The 24,260-nt window shown below is 41.6% G+C and overlaps 1 protein-coding gene across 4 annotated transcripts in view; it reads left to right on the top strand.

The window, feature by feature from the left end:
• Positions 1-224: 224 nt before the first annotated feature.
• The window catches only part of LOC107392475 (pleckstrin homology domain-containing family G member 3), a 37,340-nt gene continuing 13,304 nt past the window's right edge, over positions 225-24,260 (top strand). The window contains exons 1-3 of one of the 4 annotated variants that reach the window (XM_070546676.1): positions 225-417; positions 7,443-7,504; positions 22,577-23,100. In XM_070546676.1, the coding sequence (XP_070402777.1) occupies positions 7,456-7,504; positions 22,577-23,100 (573 nt within the window). In that variant the 5' untranslated portion in view covers positions 225-417; positions 7,443-7,455. Of the gene's footprint in view, positions 418-978; positions 1,354-1,380; positions 1,859-7,442; positions 7,505-12,537; positions 20,097-22,576; positions 23,101-24,260 lie in introns of those variants that run through there. The other 3 variants (XM_070546677.1, XM_070546675.1, XM_070546678.1) reach the window with 3 other exon arrangements.

The raw sequence follows: 24,260 nt of genomic DNA, 5'->3' as shown, positions 1-24,260 counted from the left end.
GAACTAAAGTACATTAATTAAAAATACACTACTGGTTCACGGCCTTCCATATTTAAATATTCAGGTGAAATTCAAATAAGTCAAATAAAATAATATAATTCTATAGTTTTGCATCCTGGAGTCGGTATTTGAGGACGTTCCGGCTGGTTTTCTCTTGTGTGAAGAAGAGGACGTAGTATTTCCGAGGGTAAGTGAAGGCAACAGCTTTTTGTGGCTGTTCCTAAAAGATGACGCCACAGTCCGTTTGGATTTTCGGCGCAGTGAGAGCGGATAACGCGCACCGTGCACGTTTTTCTGTGTGAGCGGCTTGAAACATGTAAAAGAAGGAGTTAACGGAGTTATTTAACCGTGAAACCGGAGAGAAAAGGCTGACTAGGGGGTGCTGCAGTGCCGAGAAAGAAGAAATTGGCCAATTTGGTACGTATACATTTGCCAACTTGACCAAATCTTACCTTCTATTTTAGTTTGTTGTATTTTTTTTGCATTCACCGTTTGTTTTTGCACTATATGAAAACGCACTTGTATTTTCTTTAATTCTCTTTCGTGTGTTTGAGATAAAACACATCAACGAGGAATATAAGTCACATGTAGTTGCTAATTAAACTGTCAGGGTTACAATAATCCCATTAAAATAAATCCCCCTGATTCTTCTGCCATTAATTCGACTTTGGGAGGATAAAACTCTTCCATCACACACTCTCTCCTTGCGTTTCCCACGAACTCAGGTTTTAGGAGCCTTTCTGCTTCATGTAATTTTTACCGCCTTACTGGGCAGCAGTTTCAGTCACATAAGTTGTGTTTGTTTTTCAGACAAACCAAACACTCTCACTGGAGTGAACTTTGGCCAGATGTTGCAGGTGTACTCTCTTATTTTTCTCCAGTGGGTGAGATTTTCCACTTCAATTCCAAAGTTAAATAAACCATCTTAACACAGCTGAATCGTTTCCCTCCCCCCCCCCCCCTCCCTGTGGCGCCCAGATTTTGGCCCAAGCTATTTTAATTGTTCTAATGAGCTCCCCAAAGAGACACAGTAAGGTTTTAAATGCAGCTTCTTTATAGGTCAGCAGCCCTCCTCACCAGCAGCTGAAGGAGAATGGGATGGGGAAAAATCTATCAATTACAGCTGAAAAGTTCCATCTTGTGCTTCTTTGACCTCGTCTGACCTTTCTCACAATAACATCTCAGCTTCATCCCTGATAAATGTTCCCTAGATGTGATGACTGGCGCTCTTGAATCGGTGGTCCAGACAGGAAGCTGCACAAGTGTTTCTTGGATCTCAGAGCTGGCCCTCAGTTCCTCCTTGAACAGTATTGGTATGCTGAAGCTGCGATAAAATCCCCAGAGCTGCACAATGTAAGGGCGGATGCATCTTAAAACTGTGCGTTAGAGCCTTTTCTAAGACTCATTCTTTGTTTTTAAAGTGGTTCTTCTGAGGGACATTTGCAGGAGACCTGCAGGTTCCACTTTTTCCAGGCTGCGGCTAAAGTTCCACTTCTAGATTTAAACGTCTATCCTTCATTGTGTTTGTTTGTGCTGTGTGTTATTTTTGCATTCCTCACACTGAGGAGATCCAGCTTTGTTTTCTTTTTATCATGTTCCCAAAGGCACATAGTCATGAAGGAGCTGTTTTGCTGCAGTGCAGTGTAACGTATCTTTAAATGGGAGCACTGAAGTTCTATTTGAAGACACGTTTTCTAATTTTACCCCTCAGTCCAGTTCTTTCCCGTTTAAAAACCTCGCAGGGCGTTATGGAAGACCTTTTACCCCCCGAATGTCTCCCATTTACAATTCTGAGAACTTTAAAGCTTTCATTTGTCGCTCGCCCGTACAGATGGCACTCTCCAACCTCACTCACCAGGTATGTTTGTGTTTATGGGTCATTTTGATGAGAGGAGTAAACAAAAGTGGTATTTTTCCCTTTCACAGCAGTGGGAAGCAATTACTCTGCCATTAAAGGCTAGTTTGGCAGCTGAAATATCCGTGCACCATATGGGCTGAATGCCCCATGGGCGTTCATTTAAATGCGCCACTTTTTGTCACAGTTTAGCTGCTTAGAAATGCAGTAGATGAAAATAAAAGGCACATCTTATGATTTTGTCAGTTGTCTTTTGTCAAGGTTGTGGATTTGTTTGAGACGGAGTGGCCTTCGGGTTTATTGTTTTCGCCAGTGAATGAAAAGCTGCTGGTCTCTTAAAGCCTGGGTGTCAGACGACAAACTGCAGGAGTAATGTGGGAAAAGAGGGCACTCGCTGAAAGGCTTTTGGGGGGTTTTATTCTGAAAGGGTAGACGTGGTAAGAAAGGGGTCACACAAGATAAACATCCCACCAGCTCTGATAAAATAAAGGCTCTCCGTTTGCCTCTTGGACCTCTGAAAAGTCCCAGGTCCAGGTTAGATTTTTATTTGTCATTAATATAAACATCCGTTCAGACTGATGGTGTCTCAGTGAAACCCAAACCACCACAACTGGCTGACAAAGTCCCAAAGGGCTTCTGTCAAACTTCCAGTGTCTCATGGGTGTTCTGCTGAGCTGTGGTAGCCTCGTGGAGGGGGCCATCGGCTTGAACACCGCTGCTAACCACTTAAACATCTCCCTCTCCTCATAACAGCATTTTACTCTCTTTGACATGGAATGTGCCACTACTAGTTTACCTGTTGAATTAATTATAGATTCATAGGATAAATACAATAGTTTATCTCTTACTAAATAGAATATTTAGTAAGGAATCACAATGTAACCATAGAATCATTGTTTAAATCCTCTAAAGTCAACACCAAAACCGTTTTAAAAAGGGGTGTGTGTTGGTTAACATCTGGCGATACGATGCGTATCGCGATACAGGGGAGACGATACAATGTATCACGATAAATTGCGATACATTCAGTCAGACGTTATTAGCGATTTTCTTTTGAGTGAATTTATTGTAGGAATATTCAATAAGCAGTTCACACTGACACATAGCATGTTTAACATGAGGTATCTGAACCACAACAGAGGGATTTACATTTCAGTGGTGGAAACAAAACCCAGTGCACACTGCTGCCAACTAGCGGTCAGCGTTTGAATTGCACCAAAAGAAAACAAAATACACAAATGTTTGCCTATAAATTCTTCCAAAAATTAGATACACAGCTTTTGAAAATCGATTTACTATCGCAGGAAAATATATCGTGATCTATTACCGTATCAGTATTTTCTTACATCCCTATACTTTATTGTGTAATTTATTAGAATTTTACTCGTGGTTAATTTTTAACCTAATTTTATTTTAGTTGAGTTGAATACAAATTATTCATTGTTGGTATTGATTTTTAAAACTATAAAAACACCATGAATATGAGAATATTTACACAAATGTTTGCCTATAAATTCTTCCAAAAATTAGATGCACAGCATTTGAAAGTCGATATAATATCGCAGGAAAAAAATCACGATATATTACCGTATCGATATTTTCTTACATCCCTAGTTGTAAACAAACTTAGTTCCTGAGCCTCCACCATTGTCGTAGTTTTGCTCTTTCACAGCTCTGTCATTGTAAAAACAGAAGAAAGCTCTGCTACAATGGTGCTAAGCAAACACGAAGCGCAGTGATTAGCCTAGCCTAAACTAGACGAGCCATTTCTAGACCTGCTGAGGCTACAATTGAGCGTGGCTAGACCAACTTATACAGCAAAGTTTTCACAGCTGCAATGTTGCAGTATAGACCAGGGGTGTCAAACATGCGGCCCGCAGGCCCGCAAGCGGGTAAAATCCGGCCCGCGAGATGGTTGTGTAAACTTTATTTTCATACTTTACAATGTAGAGTGAAAATAAACTTATCTTTGTGAGCAAGTTTTCTCTGTAATGAGTATAAATAAAACAAAGCTGCGCTCAAGGCTCACACAAGAACTTGAATCACATCCTGAAGTTGGCCGCCACTCAGGATGTGACTTCTGATATTGATGTGCTGGTGAAAGCTAAAAGATGTAAAGTAAAATGAGTCGAATATACTTTAAGTGCTGCATGAAACTGATCTAGCCATGTGATCTTTAAGCTCTTTGAATCACTAAGGGATTTTTTTTTTTTTTTCAAATTTTCAAGTACACGTCAGGTGTTGTACTTGTACTACACTGTCCTCAGGCTCCAGCCTTGTTTTATATTGATTGTATTAAAACAAAGAAAACAATCTGAAGTTTTTTTTTTATTTACCGGTCCGGCCCACTTGGGCCTAGATTTCCCTCAATGTGGCCCCTGAGCTAAAATGAGTTTGACACCCCTGGTATAGACGATAGTTCCAACATATCTGCAGAACAGCTATTAATATCCAGGATTTCCTGTCTTCCATTGTCTCAATAACCATCAGCAGCATAGATCAAAATGTTTCCCTGGTTTTGTTTTGGTTAAATTGGATATAACATCCTGATTTACGTCTTCCTGAAGAGACAGGGAAAGTGTCTCATCTCTGTAAACTGAGAAGTGGTGTTTTCCTCTGTAGACACACACACTGGTTTCACTTCTTTTCTAACCTGATCTTCAGACACTCCTCCGGAGCGACCCTTTCCCTATAACACATCAAGTTGAAGATCGTGGTTTAATTATTTATTTATTTAGCCTTTATTTAACCAGGTTGGTCCCATTGAGATACAAGATCTCTTTTGCAAGGGAGACCTGGCCAAGACAGACAGAGCAGCAGCACAAGTGACAACATCAATACATTCACATTTAAATACATTTTCACATAAACTCAATTAAAACATGAACACGCTGATAGTCTGGATTCCAATGACCTAATCAGAGTCTTAAATCCACTCAAGGAAACCAAATCCTTGATTTTTAGATCTTTCTGTAGTGAATTCCATGTAGATTGAGCAGCAAAGCAAATAAAAAAACAAACTTGTGTATATTTTGTTAAAGTGATGCTTGTAACATTTCCATGTGATGCATGTTGGCCCACATGCTCCTCTCCTAATCAGCTGTTTATTTTGTTTAAAGCAGGGGTGGGGAACCCTGGTCCATCGAGGGCCGGTATCCAGCATATTTTAGTTTCAACCCTGCTTCAACTCACCTGATTTCAATCAGCAGGTGATTAACAGGCTTCTGCAGAGCCTGATGAGCTGCTGAACAGGTGAATCAACCGCTGAATCAGAAGAGTTGGAGCAAAGACATGCATGATACCGGCCCTCGAGGACCAGGGTTCCCCACTCCTGGTTTAAAGAGAAGAATTCAGGCTTTGACCGCCTGAATCTGTGGAAAAAAAAAACCGTGGATGTAGAATAACAAGGAAGTTTATCAGCTGGTCTTAGAGAAATAACTCTTTTTATAACCATCAGATAGTTTTTTGTGGCATCTGTCTTCAATTAAGGGGCAAGCTGCAGATTCCCATGCGGGAGGTTCATGCTGCGGGTAATGCAGTCATCAGCTGTGGGAACCAAAAGCTCCCCATTTGTGTGAAATAGCATTTAGTTAGAGCACATGTGGTCAGCATGGCATGAATGTAAGCCTGTGTGCAGTGTTTTCCTTTAGGATTGAAGATTTGGTCCTAACCTGTCCTTAGGAAAACAAGCATTTCAAATAGCCATGCGAGAGCAGATATTACCTGAAACATAATGAGTTATGCTGTATTTTTTTCTGTTCCTTTAGGTGATTTAAATCGGCTTTTAAAGCCATAACCCAAACATTTTTCAGACTTTAAGACATATAAAAAACATTTTAAGACCCAGACGTCTGTGGGGTTTCAAGGTTTGAGCCCATTCTTCCTGGTCTAGGCTCTCAATGACCTGAAGCAGATTAGCATAGTTACGGTTTGGTCATTAGGCTGGGTCACTTAGAGGTCGTAGTAGGTGGGATTGTCAGAGGATTTTATTAGATCACCGACATAAGTTCAAACACTTCTCTCTGTTTCCATTCATTTAAAAAATGAACACATTGAAAAACTCATGACTCGAGATGTAACATGTAAAGTTTGTCACATTATAGGTGAGTAGCATAGATGAGACCGAGCATAAGCTCAAAGTTTTATTTGTATTTCTTGTAATTTGTTTGTTAAAAAATAATAGTGTCATTAGGCAAAGCTCATAAGCCTGTCCTGCAGTGAAGCAGGGAAGCTCTGATTCACTAGTTTTTTTAACACATTTGCTGTGATCTCTAGTATGAAAAGTCTGAGTGGTTGTCTGAGGAAAAAGCTCTAGCGCTCTTGTTTCTGGGGGTAGAAGTTTGTCAGATGAATGGGGATTAGAAACAACAAGATTTGGAGTCTTTTTAATATTCATGATATGCAAATGGTGAATCTGATTGGCTAATGGCAACACAACTCTTGGGCTGCTTTTGTTCACTCTTCTTTCCTTAGTTAAAAAATGCATGTTGATGTTTTATCTCGACAAAAAAGGTTTCGAACGTGTTTCGCCATGTTGTGGAGTTGCTTTTGCTAATGGTTAGCTTCTACTAACCAAGATGTGCTCTATTTCCTGGCTGCAAAATTAGTACAGCCTGTCCCAAGGCTAGGTGGGTGGGTGGGGTCAATAATGCTAATTATTCCTGTGACTTTGAAGAGTCTAGCTTTTTCCGACTCAATCGTTTTCCTGTCTTTCCATTCTGTGGCTCACACAGGCGATGGGAGTTGAAGAAACATTTCACGCTCCACATGCTTGTGATGTGAAAAGAACAAGTATTAAATGGTTTCTCATTGAACGAGCCCTATAAATCCCACATCCAGCTCCGTGACGTCTATCCTTGCATTCCTGCACATCTTAATTGGAGAAACTCCTGTAAGCGAGCTTCGATTGGCCTCGGCTGGCCCGGCTGTCGGCTCGGCACAGTGGCCTGCAGATCCAGCTAGGAACAATGACCATCCTAATCCCTGAAGAATTTCTGCCCTTCAGATCTAGCTGACCCAAGAATGTGATTTTTTTTTTAAAGGGCCCGGGGCTCGTCGGGGATCACTTTGGAACGAGTTAGCTTGCATTTTGTTGGTTTGCTGTGAGTTGTGAGAAAGTGGAAGAACAGTGCTCCTATATGGGAAAATGGAGTTGAACCAGTTATCCCTATTGGGTATACTGGTGAAAAGTGATTTCATTTGGTGTTTCATGGATTTTAAACACGTTTATACAAACAAATTGTGAACATTTACAAGTTTATTCTAACAAATGATGCATATTTAGGATTTAAACAGTTTTTTTTTCTGTTGGACTCACTTCACATCCTTCTTCTCTGATTAGCATCAGTTAGCCCAGAGACATCACTTTGCATTAGAAAGCAGCGAGCCTGAGCCAGCACAGGGCAGCAGGATGGGAAGAACTCCCCATTTCTGCAAGAGCAGAGTTAGCTTTGCATTTCAGAGAAGACGATGAGTACAAAATAAAACGCAAATGTTTGAGAAAGATAAACATCACGTCACTGTATTTACTGTAAGTTAAATGTCTGGATCATGTCAGAGTAATTGTGTTTTGTTTTGTCAACTCCAGAGATTTGTGTGCCATGCCAGAGGGCTCCCATTCTGGTTTTCACCCGGGCCCAATGGGGGAAGGTAAGATCAGTTCATTTATGTTTTTGTGATCTTTCTTAAATTTATCCAGTAAATAATTTTTCTGTGAGATGGAGCTCTGAAAAGTGATTTGTTTGTTTTTTGGCTGCTGGATGGTTACCCAAGACAACATGCTTGAATAAAACACCGTCTGCCGCAGAGGTAAAGGGAAAGAATGCTAGAAAGGAAGGAAAAGAGGAAATGTAGAAGCTTTGAGAGGCAATCTGAAAGCGAAATGAACTCCCCTCCTACACGCTCTGCTGGCAGAGAGGCTCTTTGTGTGGTTGTGGAGCTCAGCCAACCCCCTTCATACAGCTGTAACCCCTGAACATCAAACCAGAACTTGTCAGAATCCCAGACAACCTGGTTTGTGTAGCCAGCCGTGCTGACCTTGTACGATAGAGGCTACTCAGATTGCTTGTTATTTTAGTGTTTATAATCTTTAGTCGCACATTGACACAAGACCTCTTTGTATCTGTCTGCTCTGGCCTTCAACCCACCATCTCCCCCTCCTCTCGTCTCTACTGAGCACATTTGGCTCTGGGCTTCAACATTGGCTGAAGGATACCGACTTGTTCAATGGTTGCATTTTTCCCTCTGCGTCCATCCCTTAGCTTTAGCTTTGGCCAGAGGCGGCTTTTGGCTGAGGAAGACGTGTGCCGCCCTCATGCAAATTCTGTCTAAGTTTCCTCTAAAGGCCACTCTACAGCTTTTTTCCAGCTTGTGCAAATTCACAAATGCTAAGATGAAAGACTCAGTTGCAGCTGACTGATTTTTCTCATGAACAAGTTGCTGTTAAAGTGTGACAGACCCAGCTCTCCTGCTGCTGATGGATGGGTGGTAATTAAGGGGCAGAGCTGTCTGTGCGAGGCGATGACTAGATGTCGTTAGCCAGATAAAGGAATGCAGACGGTTAAAGAAAGCCCCCTGTCTGGTTAAGGTAAACCATTAAAGAGGATGCTGTTACAATCAGCTCTGAGGGGGTTGAAGGATTGTTTCACTTTGACGTTCCAGATGAATTGAAGTGGCACATTTCATCCGTTTCTCTTCTTTGTACTTTAACTATTTTCCCAGACATAGACGTCATAACGGGACCCTCGTACTTTCTGCGAAAGTAAAACTTTCATCACCAAGATGAAACGTGATATTATACAGCCCATATGTGAAATATATTCCAGCATCTGAAGAAATGGATATCAAGGCTGTCATTTGAATAATGGTGGTTTATTCAGACCTTGACAGACTTGATGCTGCATTAAAAAATCACCAAGGCTCCGACCTTCTTAACCCCCATCAGGAATGTAGCTGCGTGTGCAGAATGTACAGCTTTAACGGGCTTCTGGGGGTGGGGGGACTCGTGGATCATCTCCATTCACTGCAGCTTTTCCGGACCAGTGGGCATTGGCTTGTGGACATGGATAGAGGCTGGCAGGGATGCGTGGGCTTGCTGATGGGGTTTTGCGAACTGGAACTCTTTTCTTTGCCTAATTGCCTGTAGCGTAAATCCCATGCAGACTAGGGCTGAACGATTGATTGCATATGCAATTAAATTGCGATGTGACAAAAGGAGATTTTCTAATCGCAAAGGCTGCGATTTGACTGGCAGCGAGAGGTTAGCACGATGCTAATATACACTGAAAAATCCATAGGGATGCTAATGCTAATATTGCCGAATAGATTCTTACAAATTACGAATTAGGAACGTGCCAAATTATTACATTTGGAGTCTAATAAAAAGTAAAAACTGTCATTAATCAAATGAGTATACAGGTGCTGGCCAGTAAATTAGAATATCATCAAAAGGTTGAAAATATTTCAGTAATTCCATTCAAAACGTGAAACTTGTACATTATATTCATGCAATGCACACAGACCAATGTATTTCCGATGTTTATTACGTTTAATTTTGATATTTATAGGTGACAACCAATGAAAACATCAAATCTGGTATCTCAGAAAATTAGAATATTCTAAAGGCCAATGAAAAAATGTTTGTTTCTCTAATGTTGGCCAACTGAAAAGAATGAACATGAAAAGAATGTGCATGTATAGCACTCAATACTTAGTCGGGGCTCCTTTTGCCTCAATAACTGCAGTAATGCGGCGTGGCATGGACTCGATCAGTCTGTGGCACTGCTCAGGTGTTATGAGAGCCCAGGTTGCTCTGATAGTCGTCTTCAGCTCCTCTGCATTGTTGGGTCTAGCGTATTGCATCCTCCGCTTCACAATACCCCATAGATTTTCTATGGGGTTAAGGTCAGGCGAGTTTGCTGGCCAATCAAGGACAGGGATACCATGGTCCTTGAACCAGGTGCTGGTGGTTTTGGCACTGTGTGCAGGTGCCAAGTCCTGTTGAAAGGTGAAGTCTGCATCCCCATAAAGTTGGTCAGCAGCAGGAAGCATGAAGTGCTCTAAAACTTCCTGGTAGACGGCTGCATTGACCCTGGACCTCAGGAAACAGAGTGGGCCAACACCGGCAGATGACATGGCACCCCACACCATCACTGACGGTGGAAACTTTACACTGGACGTCATGCAACGTGGATTCTGTGCTTCTCCGCTCTTCCTCCAGACTCTGGGTCCTTGATTTCCAAAGGAAATGCAGAACTTGCTTTCATCAGAAAACATAACTTTGGACCACTCAGCATCAGTCCAGTCCTTTTTGTCCTTGGCCCAGGCGAGACGCTTCTTGCGCTGTTTCATGTTCAAGAGTGGCTTGACACACGGAATGCGACACCTGAATCCCATGTCTTTCATGAGTCTCCTCGTGGTGGTTCTTGAAGCGCTGACTCCAGCTGCAGTCCACTCTTTGTGGATCTCCCCCACATTTTTGAATGGGTTTGTCGTCACAATTCTCTGCAGGGTGCGGTTATCCCTAGAGCTTGTACACTTTTTTCTACCACATTTTTTCCGTCCCTTCGCCTGTCTGTTAATGTGCTTGGACACAGAGCTCTGCGAACAGCCAGCTTCTTTAGCAATCACCTTTTGTGTCTTGCCCTCCTTGTGCAAGGTGTCAATGATTGTCTTTTGGACAGCTGTTAAGTCAGAAGTCTTCCCCATGATTGTGGTGCCTTCAAAACAAGACTGAGGGACCTTTTAAAGGCCTTTGCAGGTGTTTTGAGTAAATCAGCTGATTAGAGTGGCAGCAGGTGTCTTCTATATTCAGCCTTTTCAGAATATTCTAATTTTTTGAGATACCAAATTTGGAGTTTTCATTAGTTGTCACTTATGAATATCAAATTTAAATGTAATGAACATTGGAAATACATTGGTCTGTGTGCATTGCATGAATATAATGTACAAGTTTCACGTTTTGAATGGAATTACTGAAATATTTTCAACCTTTTGATGATATTCTAATTTACTGGCCAGCACCTGTAGACAGACATTTTAGTAAAGCTAGAAAACTAATTCAACTCCACTGAGTTTTGGCTAGCAGCTGTGAACGTAACTGAACTACGGAAGCTCTGCATGGACAAGACGTCAAAAACTAAACACAAAAGACTTCAGTAAATGGGACACACTTCTTTCCTGCAAATAAATTTTCACAGTTGATGCTAATAACCTATTCTCCTTCAAGGGATGTGCTCCTGGCTGCAAAGCATTGCACCTTCAAATACAAGATGTTGTCTTTACTTGTGAGTGTTCTCGTATGCGTAGACAAATAAACTTGTTGATATATGTAGATACATAAACTTGTTTATATTCAGTACAAGTAACATAGATCTTCATTTGCTTCCGTTGGTTGAAAAATGAGAAAAGCCCCTTGAGAAGAAAATTGGAAATTAAATCGCAATTGCAATATTGAAGAAAACAAATCGCAATTAGTTTATTTTCTAAAATTGTTCAGCCCTAATTTAGTCTCAGGTGAGACTTCAGAAACACCTGTTCAGAGGAGATTTCAACTCATGCATATCTGTAAAAGCTCTATATAGATTATATACCATGTCACAAACCACCCACACTCTCTAAAAAAGAAAAGTAAATGTTTTACAGCCTTCCACAACAGCAGACCTTTTATACAGTTGAGTTGGTGAATTACCCACATTAGTCGCAGGCTCTTTACTTCCTGTTTTATGGCCTCTTTGAAACTTAATTGAATTTAAATCGTCTTTCTGAACTTCCTCCGAACTTAATATAGTTTACATTTTTAAGCAAAGATGCGTCTTATTAAAGAATCTGATGATGGTGCTTTTGCCATTTTGCACCAAACCTAAACTGGAGGGAAAATCCCCATAAGGTTCTTTGTGCACGCAGTGAAAACGGTATTAAAGGTCTCGTTCACTGAAAAGCATATAATACTTGTTCTTTGGTCACGCTGAGCTTCATGCTGTACGTGAACATTTTCTTCGACACCTGCATTAGTCACAGAATGGGAAGGTCAGAAAAGGCCAGTCTCTTCTACATCACAGAGAAAATTGGCATTTTTGGACTTGTCCATCTTGGTTTGCAACTACGGAAGGCGGTGATTATTTTTCAGGCAGGGGAGAGCAAATCACAGCTAGAGGAGGCTGGTGGATTATTGGGGACAACACATCAACTTTGCATGTTTTACCCAAGAAAGGAGACGGTAGCAGAAGAGCCGCATTGCCGTTAGCCAATCAAAGGCGAGACATTTGCATAACTTTAATAAGACTCATAAATCTTGCCATTTTTCACTCCTATAATGAATTTTTAACCCCTAAAACAGGAGCACCAGAGCTTTTATTTTTTTTTACCCTCAGAACGACTCACAAGGCCTTTATTCAAATTATACAGACAGAAAATTAATTCAAAGAAAGGATTGAGATCTTTAAAAATGATGCTTTGAGGAAATGCTGCTTCCACACCTCACTCAGCGGTCTAAAAGCCTCCAAACTGTGTGGACTCCACAGTGAGCTACTAACAGGGCAACCGCGGACTGACAAATTGGTGGTAATGTTTGCAAATGACTCCTCACCTCAGAAGTGTGTGTTGTCTAAACCGACTCAGGATGGCTTGCTGTGCAGAAAGGTTGAGGAGATCTTGCGGGGGGGGGGGGGGGGGGGGGGGTAATTGGTGATGGAGGCGTTTCCAAAGTGGATCATCACATGCCTGTGAACTGAGGTCAGCTGGCACGGCTGGTCGTTTAAGAGGCAGAGGTTGAGAACACTGGGGTTTAAAGGATTAAATGTAAACATTTGAAGGACTTTTGTCATTTTTGTGCTTTAAGAAATCTGAAACGTGCGATCTGATCCAGTCTAAATGGTCTTTTTCTGTTTATTATTATCTAAAAGTAATTGTAAGGCTGAGAGTTTATTTGGTTAAAATAAAAAAACAAAAACTGAAAAAAAATAAGTGACTTAAAATAGGATGATACAAAGATAAATTCATTTTTACTTTAGAGTTCCAGAATTCCCCACTTCCAGTAAAAAAGTTTGACCTTGAATGTCAGCGAGGAATGCAGGTTCAGTGTGTATCACTGTTGGCCTTCTGTTTTCCTCAGAGGTTTATTTACTCACCGCCGGGCTAATCATTAACACGATATTAAAAGCTCATTGTGAGCCTGAGCACAGCTGCAAACAGGCCCACTTGTACATATGAAAGACTGTGTAAAACTCTTGACCCGGATTCTTTCCTCCGTCGAGGAATAACAAATCAATCCAGGCCATCGGGCTTGGTCCTTGACCAGTGGCGTTTGGATTCACGCTGTTTGATAATGGGCTGTGAAGACTGAGGGCCTAATTCTCTTTGGCGCCTCACGCCCTCCCGAGGGGTGGTCATTCACCGTTGCCAGGTGGGGAGGAGTTTTCCTTAAGGAGATTAGACCACCTCTCAGCCACTGGCGAAGCAGCAGGTTGTAAAGATCTGTTGGGAAAAAGCGATTCAGAATGGCTCTTGAGGGGTGTGAAGGCTTGATGAAAGCTTTATTCTTTCAAGGAAACCAGGTCACACACTCATCTTGGCTCTGATGGATTAGTTAATGGATTAGCTTCTGGTTGGAAATAGTTATTATTTTTTCCTCGTTTGCATAACAGTGACAACCCTAATCAAACACCCATCTTTCAACCTTTATAAATGTTTTATTCTGAAAGGCATGAGGAGTGCAATTAAAGAGCAAGTCACCCCCTGCCAGATTCTTACTCAACTCCCACTTTCTGTTTGAAAAATGCAACAAATGCTGTTGCCTAGCAGACCTAGAGGGCGGAGCCTCTAACAAATACACACACTCACGACATTGTGAAATCATAATGTACCATCTAACATCATAGTGTACCTCTTAGCCAATAGCGATGGCAGATTAAAATTCAAATGCAGTGCTGAGTTTTTGCCTGACGACGGTGCATCGCTGACAGTTTTAGGCAGAATATTTAATTTTAACTAAGATGCACTAAAGTGCAGAATTATTGACTACATTTGTCTACAGCACAATTGGACACTCATTTATTAGTTCATCAGCAAAAAAATGATGATTTGGAGTGACTTGCTCTTTAACTCATTCACTGGCAGCCGTTTCCTGATCACTAACAGCCTTCGCTGCCAGCGTTTCTCACAGTTTTTACTGTTTTTTAAGAGTCACAGAACGTTGCGCGCTAGCATGATGTCGATGCCAAAACAACCAAAACAAAGAGGAGACTCACCTCTTGCATCAGGAAGAAGCCGCGTGTTTCGAGCGTTATCCGTTCTTTCATGATCCGTTGTCGAATTGTGATTGGCAGAAGCTTTTCCGGTTCGCGCCTCACTTTTTTTACAGGAACGGCCCAAAACGATCTCCAAACACATGGATGTGTTGCTTCCTGATCAAGTGACGTGTGACATATGCGGATGAAGATCGGCTTCAGGGCTGAGATGTTTGTTCTCTCAGCGCGGGGGCTCGTTCCGATGCTCAAACAGTAAAAAAAAAATGCAAATGACGACTTTAGTCGTCAATGGCAGTGAACGGTTGGATCTAAAATGACGACTTTAGTCGTCAATGGCAGTGAATGAGTTAACCAACTTAGTTTTGAGTTTGGCCCAAAATGACCACAAAAGCAGCACAACTGACCAAAATGATTAGGTGGTGTCCTGCAACACTTCCCATTGAGTTCTGGTAAAACACATCTTTTTGGACATCAGGGCTCCCGTCGCAGCTTTTCTTTACTTTTGTAGCAGCATGATTTATTAATTTAACTGAGCAGTTAAGTAAAAAAAACATTAGATGGCATTTTCTTGATTTATGTGACATATTTTATTTTTGAGCTGCACAAGGTTAGGTTTGAGCATCGGCATCATCATGTACGTGTCCATGATGGTCACTCTCTGATGTGAGACAACTCGACATGTTCAACCAGCAATACTGCGATTGATTAAAGCTACCCATGTGAAAATGGGGGACATGACGCAAGACCTATCGGCCAATAGTTTTTACCTCAGCAGAGGGTAAATATTCACCTATTGGATCAGATATCGACCAGAAGTTTGGAGACATGAGGATGCTAACAGAGGTTATGATGACAACCTTGTAAGAAAGAGATGCTTTAGAAGGATTTTAACAGTCTGTTATGTTCAATAGTGAATGTAAGACTTGTTGCGGACCATTTTTTTTGGAGAACATTATTTTGTGGATGCAAAAAGCCATTTTTGTTTGAGATGGCTGTTTTCTGCCAACTATTTGAGGCTTTGAACAAAAGTTGTTCATGTTGTAAAATAAAATAAACTAAGCATATGCTTTTTATTGGTATTTTGTACCGATTGTTGTGTGATGCAAATAATTTCTGTCCGAAAGTTTTAGTTTATTACCACTGAACGGCACGATTCTGCTATCTGTTGGGTTAAATCTGCAATCTCCTTAAAACGTGATCTCCGGATGTGTTTCCCAACTCACTGAGTTAAATAATCGAGATTCCAGTATCATGTAGCAAATGTTTTATTTTTTTATTTCCATGTTGGAGCAGCTCTTTGATAAGGTTGTGGGAATAGAGGGAGTGTTTGATGAGAGTTATAATAACATGAAAAAAAAACAAATTCATCATGCTGCCTTTGCCGTACCAGCACCGCTTTTCAAAGATGACCACCACTGGTCATGTTACAGCAGGCTTCTAGACAAATGTCCCAAGGTGAGTTTAGCTGTGATTCACCTTCCTCCAGCTTTAGATTCATCAGCGTTTGATAAATGAGTCAGAATGATTCAGGCAGGAACGGCTGTGTGTAGGTCGACTCCCGAGCAGGCAGAGGCATGTTTTGTCAGTGGGATGTTCTGTCAATAGTCCGTTCTCTTTTACGTAACTGTTCTGCTCGCTTTATTCTTTAGGAAAAATCGTTGGAAGTTAAAGAAAAAGAACTAGCTAGGATGACGGCTCTCTTTAAGACTAGCTTCTGCTGAATGGGATGTTGGTTTTCTTTGGTTGTATGGGTTTTTTCTTTAAGTTTATTTAGCCTTCAGAGAAGAATTTGCATGCTAGACATAAAACAGCCGGTGCTGCTTCTTTGGACCTTATTTGCTTAGAAAACTCAAGGCCTCGAGCCAGATGGTGTGGCACGGAGGGAAATGTATCAGTAGCTTTGGTTATCAAGAGCTAATTCAGGAATAAGGGATCCAGGTGTGTCTCTTGGCAGACTCATTGTCCTATTCCAGTTAGTCACAGCAATATGAGGAGTTGGAAAGGTGATCAGAAACAAAAGCGGTCTAAAGATATTCCTGAGTCATCAGTTTATTGGAAAACTTATCAGCTTTACCAGGAGGTATGGAAGGATTACTACATTAAGACCTGTAGGAATGCATCACATTACTGGATTAGGTTGAAGCAAGTGTTGTAAAAGTTAAAATTCTGCTTGGCAATGATTTCAGTCTTGTCTTGATGCTGAAATTCTTTCATAAGACCGTTTGGAACCTGCAGAATAATTGTGAGTTGGCTTTTATCACCTTTTTCTGTATCACAGTCATGCAATGCACCATACATGGAACCATCATGAGCTTTCTGTGCTGCACGACGCACATAGGTGGCGACTTTACATGTGGAAGGAAAGAAAACTTGTGTTTGTCTTGGGTAGAATTTGCATGTTTATTTGCATAGAAGCTGGTTTGCATGAACTTATCAGAAGACAAAGCATCGCATCATCTCGGGGTTTCGCAACAAGCAGCAAACATAGTTAAGTTTTAGCTGGAATCAGCTCATCGGTATACGCCACATCTTGTCAGTAGCGGTTATTGTTTGTTTTATAAGATACGTCTGTCATTAACTAAGAATGCAAAAGTACTTTTAGCAGAAGCCAGAGAATTTGCTATAAAGGAGTTCTTTGTGTTCATCACACCAACAACTTCAGACAGAGACCGTCCCTGTCCTGCGTGTAACAGCGGCCTTTTTCTAAACTTAATAACCAGGTGCTGTGCTGTTCATATTTCAGTCTCCCCTATAAGGCTCTCCGTGATGTCAGAGGTAGACATGTTTATGAACTGTCTGCCTTGTTAACTGTCTGATAAGCTCCGACTCAAAGGAAAAGAAGTGAAGGCTTTACATTATTAGCTCTAGACTGACTAGTCACCAAGTGTATTTGTGGAGATCTGCTCTGAGGTAGAAAAGAGGCCCTTCCAACCAATTTCTGTACTCTCGTTCCAGCGGTTCACAGGAAAAACACCATCACTTCATACAAAAACTCATAATGTTTGTTTTTTACATTTTTTTTAAATAGAAAAAGTCACATAATTGTTGTCAGGAAGCTGTTGTGAGTTTATTCCAGGAAACTCTAGCTGTAACACATTTTTGTCGCTCCAACTGTCAGAAAATGGAATTTAAAGAATTATAATTACAGGTTGGAGGTGTTTTTTTTCTGGAATCCAAATAATTTTGGTCCAAAATATTTGCTCATTGTTTTTGACTCACCTGATCTTCACAACTTAAGTCTAAGTATAGCTTTGAAAAGGTTTACTTTTGTGGTTTGATGACTATACTAGTTCTACAGACTTGGTTAAGGATTACATAGGTTAACATCTAGATTGATGCATAACTGAAACAAAGAGAAGTGGGACTTGAAAATGATTGCCTAGGCTTATCTGAATGGATTTTATTGTAAACCACTATATATCCACGGTATATGTGTGTAGCCGTGATCCCTGACCCAATCCAAAAATCCTTCCTAAACCAGAGCTAGTGCGCCATTCAAGCAGTCAAACCTCATTAACATAGATATTACATTTGATTACTTACTTATTTAACAAGCAAACGTATAACATAAATTAATATTCAGTTTATCTGCAGTTAATTGGAATGAAACCTTCTACTGTTATTATTGTTGGTGACAAACTGCATTAAAATGTAAAAATTGTACTTTTATGTGTTCTCATAGCTGAAGGTCATATTGCTTTGATGTAATAAATATTTTATGCATGTTTGTGCTTGGAACTATTAAATATTAGCTCAGTGCCTCAGAGGCACAGCAATAAAACCACCCAACATAAGAAGGGCTAGACTAGAACAGTGGTACATGGAAGGGAACGTTCTAAACAGAGGTGCATACAAAAGTGCATTCTGATCACTTTTCCTTAGACTTAATGGGACTTTACGGAGTTTTGAATTTTTATGCTTGCGATTGCCCCCTCAGGCCAAAAGCGTAATGGCAGCTTCAATAGTAGGCTCGTGCACGAGGCGCGCATGCTGTACGTGCACACTCCTTAACGAAAATAACAGCTGAGACAGTCCCATGTGTGTGTGTGTGTGTGGCCCAGAGGACAGAGAACAGGAGAACGTGCAGCTAATTAATTAAATAATTTGGTTCTGTACCTTTCTCTTCAGCACAGCCGACAAAGGTTTAAGATGGGTCAGTCCTCCTGCATGCTCAGATCATTCCCTTCCCTTGCTTGAAAAATTGTTCCATAATGAAAGTTGAACCCACATCTTTTTTATCTGTGAATTCAATGCCGTTCGGCGAGTCTAAAAAAAAATAGGGCGTCTTACTGTAAAAAAAAATACCATTAATGTAAAAAAGAAACTCTAAATGAACTATGTTCACATCCAGCGTCAAACCCAGGTCTTCTGCATGAGAGTCAGACATCTTACGAGGTGAGCTTCACTCTAGTAGCTATCACAGTATCTGTAACTTTTATATCCTTGATGACACCTGAAACAACGTAAAACCAAAGAACGGTTCGAAGCGAAAATGGCTATTTTGTTGCTAATTTGCTGGAAATATCTAGAAGAAAGTTCTACAGAAAGTTGCTAAGGGTCCTCAGAAATGTAGCTCGGTTCATCACTAGGTGCTAGGAACAGCGACAAAGTCTCTGAGTTGGTACTACCTCTCTCTGCTGCTAAAGCTACTGATAGCAAACGCTACGGGCTATGCTTGAGCGTGAACGCGCATGAAGCAGCCTGCTCGACCCGAGCATCTCTCTTTTTCTGTGATTTTACAGAAAAACAGGCAATCACAGTAAAAATGCCAGGGCTCATTCTACAGGACCAGGGCATTGCAGGAGAATGTATGAAGAAGACATTTATTATTTCTATACATGTTTTGGCTGTCAAACTTCCTTATGGTCCCTTTAAATCTGTGTGTAATTTAAAAGAACTAAGTCTGACACCAAACCAATCCCGACTCTCCACATCTGATGGCAGGGTGGCACACTAGAGTACTGGTTTTGCCAGTGTGGCTTCAAATCCCTAAAAGATTACTCATAAATATTCATACATGTGAGAGATGTGCAGTTGCCTAACAACATAATGTGCATGGACGTATTTTCTTCATTATTTTGTTTATTTGCGACAAGAGGAAAATGGATTAACAAAAAGCAGCCCTCTCAATTAAGTGGAAGTCACAGGCGATGCAGACTGCACTGCTGATGACCTCATGTTTTTCCAAGGCAACAAGCAGACTGGAAACACTTTGCACTGCTTTGCACGGGACCAGGCATTCAGCTTGTCTGAGATAACCAGGTCATTTGCATTCCTCTGCTTGGCTTGTTTTAACATGGGCAGCATTCGGTTCAGCAGTTCCATTTCTCCTTAAAACATGTGGTTTGGTATCAGCTGCAGATAATTCCTGCCTGTGGAGCCGTATCTGAAGTGGTCAATCAAAGCTGCAGCAGAAGTTGAGCTTGTCCTGAAGTGTTTCAGACTTCAGATAAGTCAGGATTTCTCCTGTGTGCAACCAGTGTTAACTTTTTAAGCAGTTTAGTCATGCATGATTTGTATTAATGATGCAAAATAGTGTTTCTCTGCATTGCCGGGGGAGTGCATGGTTTTATTTTGGACAGGCCACGATGTGCTGCTTCTCTTTGTACTTTTAACTTGGCAGTCCGCAGCACAGCAGCTTTATTATAGAGGGATTTTGGGTGGGAGGAAGCGATGGTAAGAGGAAGCGCGATTCACATGCCAAACACGGCAAGGCTGAAAACCCAAAGTACAGCCAGACACAGCAGAGGAAGCAGATGCTTTGTCTTAATTCATATTTGTGTAGTGAGTGTAATACCTCCCCGCTACACTCCCTTTACACCATGAACCCTCTGATTTGTCACAGAGCGTAAACGGCTTTCTCTAGTGGTCACCTCATGCTTGCCAGCTCATCGGTTTCTCCCAGAGAGGTTCAGCATGGGAACTGGTGCTTTGGTGTGGACTGTAGAGCAAAAACTCAACAACATGAGCTCAGGACTGACTCATGGAAAGCTTAAGTATGCCAAAACGTGCATGCGCGTGTGTGTGTGTGTGTGTGTGTGTGTGTGTGTGTGTGTGTGTGTGTGTGCGTGTGCGTGTGTGTGTGTGTGAGAACTGAAAGGAAGTTTGTGTTTTCATGTTGATCTTTTCGTCCAGCTTCAACTGTTTCTAAACCTGTTTAGCCTCCTTTTATACCAACTATTGGTTATTTAATTTATTGCAGTTGGAACCATATAAATATATGGGCAAATGTCTAACTGTAAAGTATTGTGTGGTTTTATTGTCTCAACGCCCTAAAGTTTGTTTGACAGTTGTGGAAAGATGTACATAAGATGAGAATGGTGTTTGGTTGGAAGCTTGTCTTCACTCAGAGAGAAACGGTGAGCTACATCTGCAAGTTATCAACACCAAATTATACTCTCCATCCACGCTTGGCAACATCACCTACTCGAGGCATTTCAATGATTAGTTTAAGGTGGGCTTATACCTCATAGGTTTCCATTTATTAGTCTGAAGTCTAGTGAAATGACAAAACTTAGTTTCTTTAGCTTGGCAGAAAAGGTTTTTGGCCTCTTTGACCTTTAAGGAAATGGTGCTCTGTGCACAGTGGCAGCTCAGTGCTCCATTCTCACACTCTCATGAGTTCATATATTTAGGAAACGCTTCGAAGGAAAATTCCCCATCTGGCCAGGAAGAGTGTGTGAAACTGTATATGGATTAAATTTCTCTTAAATTCTGACAAAGTTCCATAAAGACACATAAACAAAGCTTCTGGTCTCCCCCGCCTTTTAAAAAAATCTCTTCAGTTTTCATTTGCTGTGTTTATTCAAGGTTCAGCCTTCAGTAGTTGGGAGAACAAGATGAAATAGTTGGGTTTTCCATAGGCTGGGCAGTGTTGCAATTAGGCCATGCCGGTAATGGTTTGTGGCCGCTCTGTTACTGTAAAACACAGCTCATTGTTTCAGACTCAAAGTAGAAATGCAGGCCTCTTAAGTGGGTCCTGCAGGTCAATGTAGATAGAGACATACCTAAGAGTCCTGGAATTCAAAACGTTGTTGTTGTTGTTGTTGTTGAATAAAGGCAGCTTGCGGTGTCTAACAATGCATAACAAAAAGTCTGTGACATCTTCGACCTGCTTTCCTATACAAAAGAGCAATGCTGTAATGGCCACGGCGAAACGATTTGTTCTGAGAAAAGCTGGTATAACAAGCACACCATGTTCCAACCCACTTCAGTGCAACATATTAACGGTTATACTAACCATATAACAATGCTAGCATGAGCTACTGCTAACGTTGGACGAGACCAGCGAACAGTATGTCAACAGATGCAACGTTCTAGGGTGTACTGGGAATATCCAGACATTGAATGAGTGCCAGATAGATCCATGGCTGAGCTTTCTGGTAGTGATGCACCGATAAGAAACCTTTGGGCCAATACCGATATCTGATATTAAGATCATGGTTATGGCCGATACCGATATACTGGCTTTAATGCTTCTAAAATCATCCGATTTTGTATGGAATAAAACTGATTGAAGCTGAATTTACGTTATTATGTACACACACTACACACATTTACACTTTACAATCACTGTGACGTGACTAAACAAATACACATCACCCCCCACACCCTCTGAAACAGGCAAACAAATGGTGAAAAGATGGAAAAAAATATCGGTTGATAATATCGGCCCGCTTTTTTTTCTTCTGACCATTACCGATATTTTAAAAAATGACTAACATTGGCTGATACCGATATTGACGCCGATATATTGTCCATCCCTACTTTTTGGAGACTGTTCACGGCTGTACAGAGTCTCTAGCTTCAGGCGGTGTCAAAGATCCATGGGCCAATCAGCACGCTGCTCATGTCCTGGCCAAGTGGGCAGGATGACCAGTTCTTCTATTGTTGGGGATGCATCTGGTCATTCGCTGGGGCTCCTTGGTCATTCTGAGCCCCAACAAAGTTTCATATATATAAAACGCCAAAGATCAGTTTCTAGGACTCCTTTGGTTCATCTGAAAGCACCGTTGTCAACGAATCGTCTGACATTTCTCTAGTCTGTGAATACACAAATGCAAAACAATAGTGACAGTTTTTACATCTAGTATTAGTTTTCAAGTTGTTCAAACCCTTTTTAATACGAGCTCAGCCAGAAACCGTCGGCAGACATTGATGTAATAACGTTAGAAATTGGAGCAGCTCTCAACTCCTGAATTGCTGCATCTAATATATTTGGAGGCTAATCACAAAAGGAAGTCATTATTGAAAATTTCATTAAGTAAAATGTTGTTCCATAAGGAACTGAAAAATAAAGAAAGTGACATACTAAGAGATTGGCTCAGATGCAATGTGTGCTGCTAAATGTCACATAATCTTGCACCCTTAAACCAGCGATCTGCTGCAGGCTTTTGGGGTTAAAGGGTTATTTTCTATGTTTTCTCTGCTCTCTACAGTTTTTAAAAACTGACAATTTTCCTTTTTCTGTTTCCAGAATCTCCTCAGTTGTCCTCACCCCTCTCCACCAGTGACCATGTTCAGGATAACATAAGCCCAGATTATTACAGCGTTTATGATGAGCCACCGGACGGGGAGGGAGAGCGTCCGGTGAGCCTGGTGTCCACCCTGTCCTCTGGTTCATCTCACGATAGTCAAAGTCTATTTGGAAGTACAGTGACCCTTCTATCCTCCACCACACCTCCCATACCCAGCGAGGAGGACATAGACCTAGAACTGAGTCCAGCAGAAAGCAACAAGAAGCAGGTCGGTAATCGGAGTACCCCCGTCATGGGTCGCTGGCGGCAACAGCTGGAGGCAGATGTTGTCAACAACCAGTGGAACAACAATGACGCTACTGCCTGCAGGACAGCGGGTGGTACATTATCTCACATCATCTCCTCTCCCGTTGTCACGGATACAATGGCACCCAACCCAAAACTGACCTATGTGGACCGCGTTGTCATGGAGATCATTGAGACGGAGCGCATGTACGTGAAAGACCTGAGCAGCATCGTAGAGGTGAATGTACGCTCACTCACGCGCTCACCAAGCTGCTCATTCCTCATAGGGTCAGGGAGCTGGTGTCTAACCCCGGCAGTCATCGGCTGATGGGTCTCCTGTCCATCACAGAGACACACAACCAGTCTCACTCACTCACTCACTCACTCACTCACTCACTCACTCACACTCACGCCTAGGGACAGCTTAGTGTACAACCTGACGTGTGTTTAGGATCTGTGGGAGGATGCTGGAGTACCCAGAGAAACCTAAAAAATGCACGGGGAGAACATGCTAACTCCACGCAGAAAGACCACAGCTGGGATTTGAACCTGCGATCTTCTTGCGCTGTACATTTAACTCATTCACTGCCAGCGTTTTTCAGCGTTTTCACTGTTTTTTTTGAAGAATCACAGAACCTTGCACTCTATGATGATGTCAACGCCAAACTACCAAAACAAAGCGGAGACTCGCCTCTTATATCAGGAAGAATCTACGCGTTTCGAGCGTTGTCCTTTATTTCACAACCCGTTGTTGAATTGTGATCAGCAGAAGCTTTTCCGGTTCGTGCCTCACTTTTTTTTACAGCAGCGGCCCAAAACGATCTCCTAACACATGGATTGTCTGCTCCCTGATCACGTGACGTGTGACGTACGTGGATGAAGATCGGCTTTAGAGCTGGGATGTTTGTTCTCACGGTGCGGGGGCTCGTCCGACGCCCACACAGTGGAAAAAATGCAAATGACGAATGGCAGTTAATGAGTTAAATAGCATTTTTGACTTGCAATAACAACTGCAGTGTTCACTAGATGTTTACAGTCTGAATTTGAAAGGCCAGAAACCAGCATGGAGGGATTTTGGATCTCTGAAAGCCAATAACGTCTCCTCGGCTCCACGCTTTTGGAAAATCCAGTGGATTTTTGTCTCGACTTTTCTGCTTTCCAAACAGATTGCTCAGCTGACAGAAATATTTGCCAGCCGTCTGGCAGCTGCTGGGTGGCTGTTTACTGATTTCTAGTTCATAAAGATGAAAGCTGTAGAGGAGGTTATGATCTACATATGTTCTCTGTGTAAACACCATATGTTTACGACGCAGTGAATGTTTACAGCCTCTAGTCTCGACTTGTGGACTTGTGTGCTCATATGGAGCCAAAATAGGACTCTCAGATCTTAGTCTGAGG

This window comes from Nothobranchius furzeri, chromosome 18, assembly GCF_043380555.1.
Source record: "Nothobranchius furzeri strain GRZ-AD chromosome 18, NfurGRZ-RIMD1, whole genome shotgun sequence".
Classification (NCBI taxonomy): Eukaryota; Metazoa; Chordata; class Actinopteri; order Cyprinodontiformes; family Nothobranchiidae; genus Nothobranchius; species Nothobranchius furzeri.
This window is presented reverse-complemented; position numbering and strand designations above follow the sequence as displayed.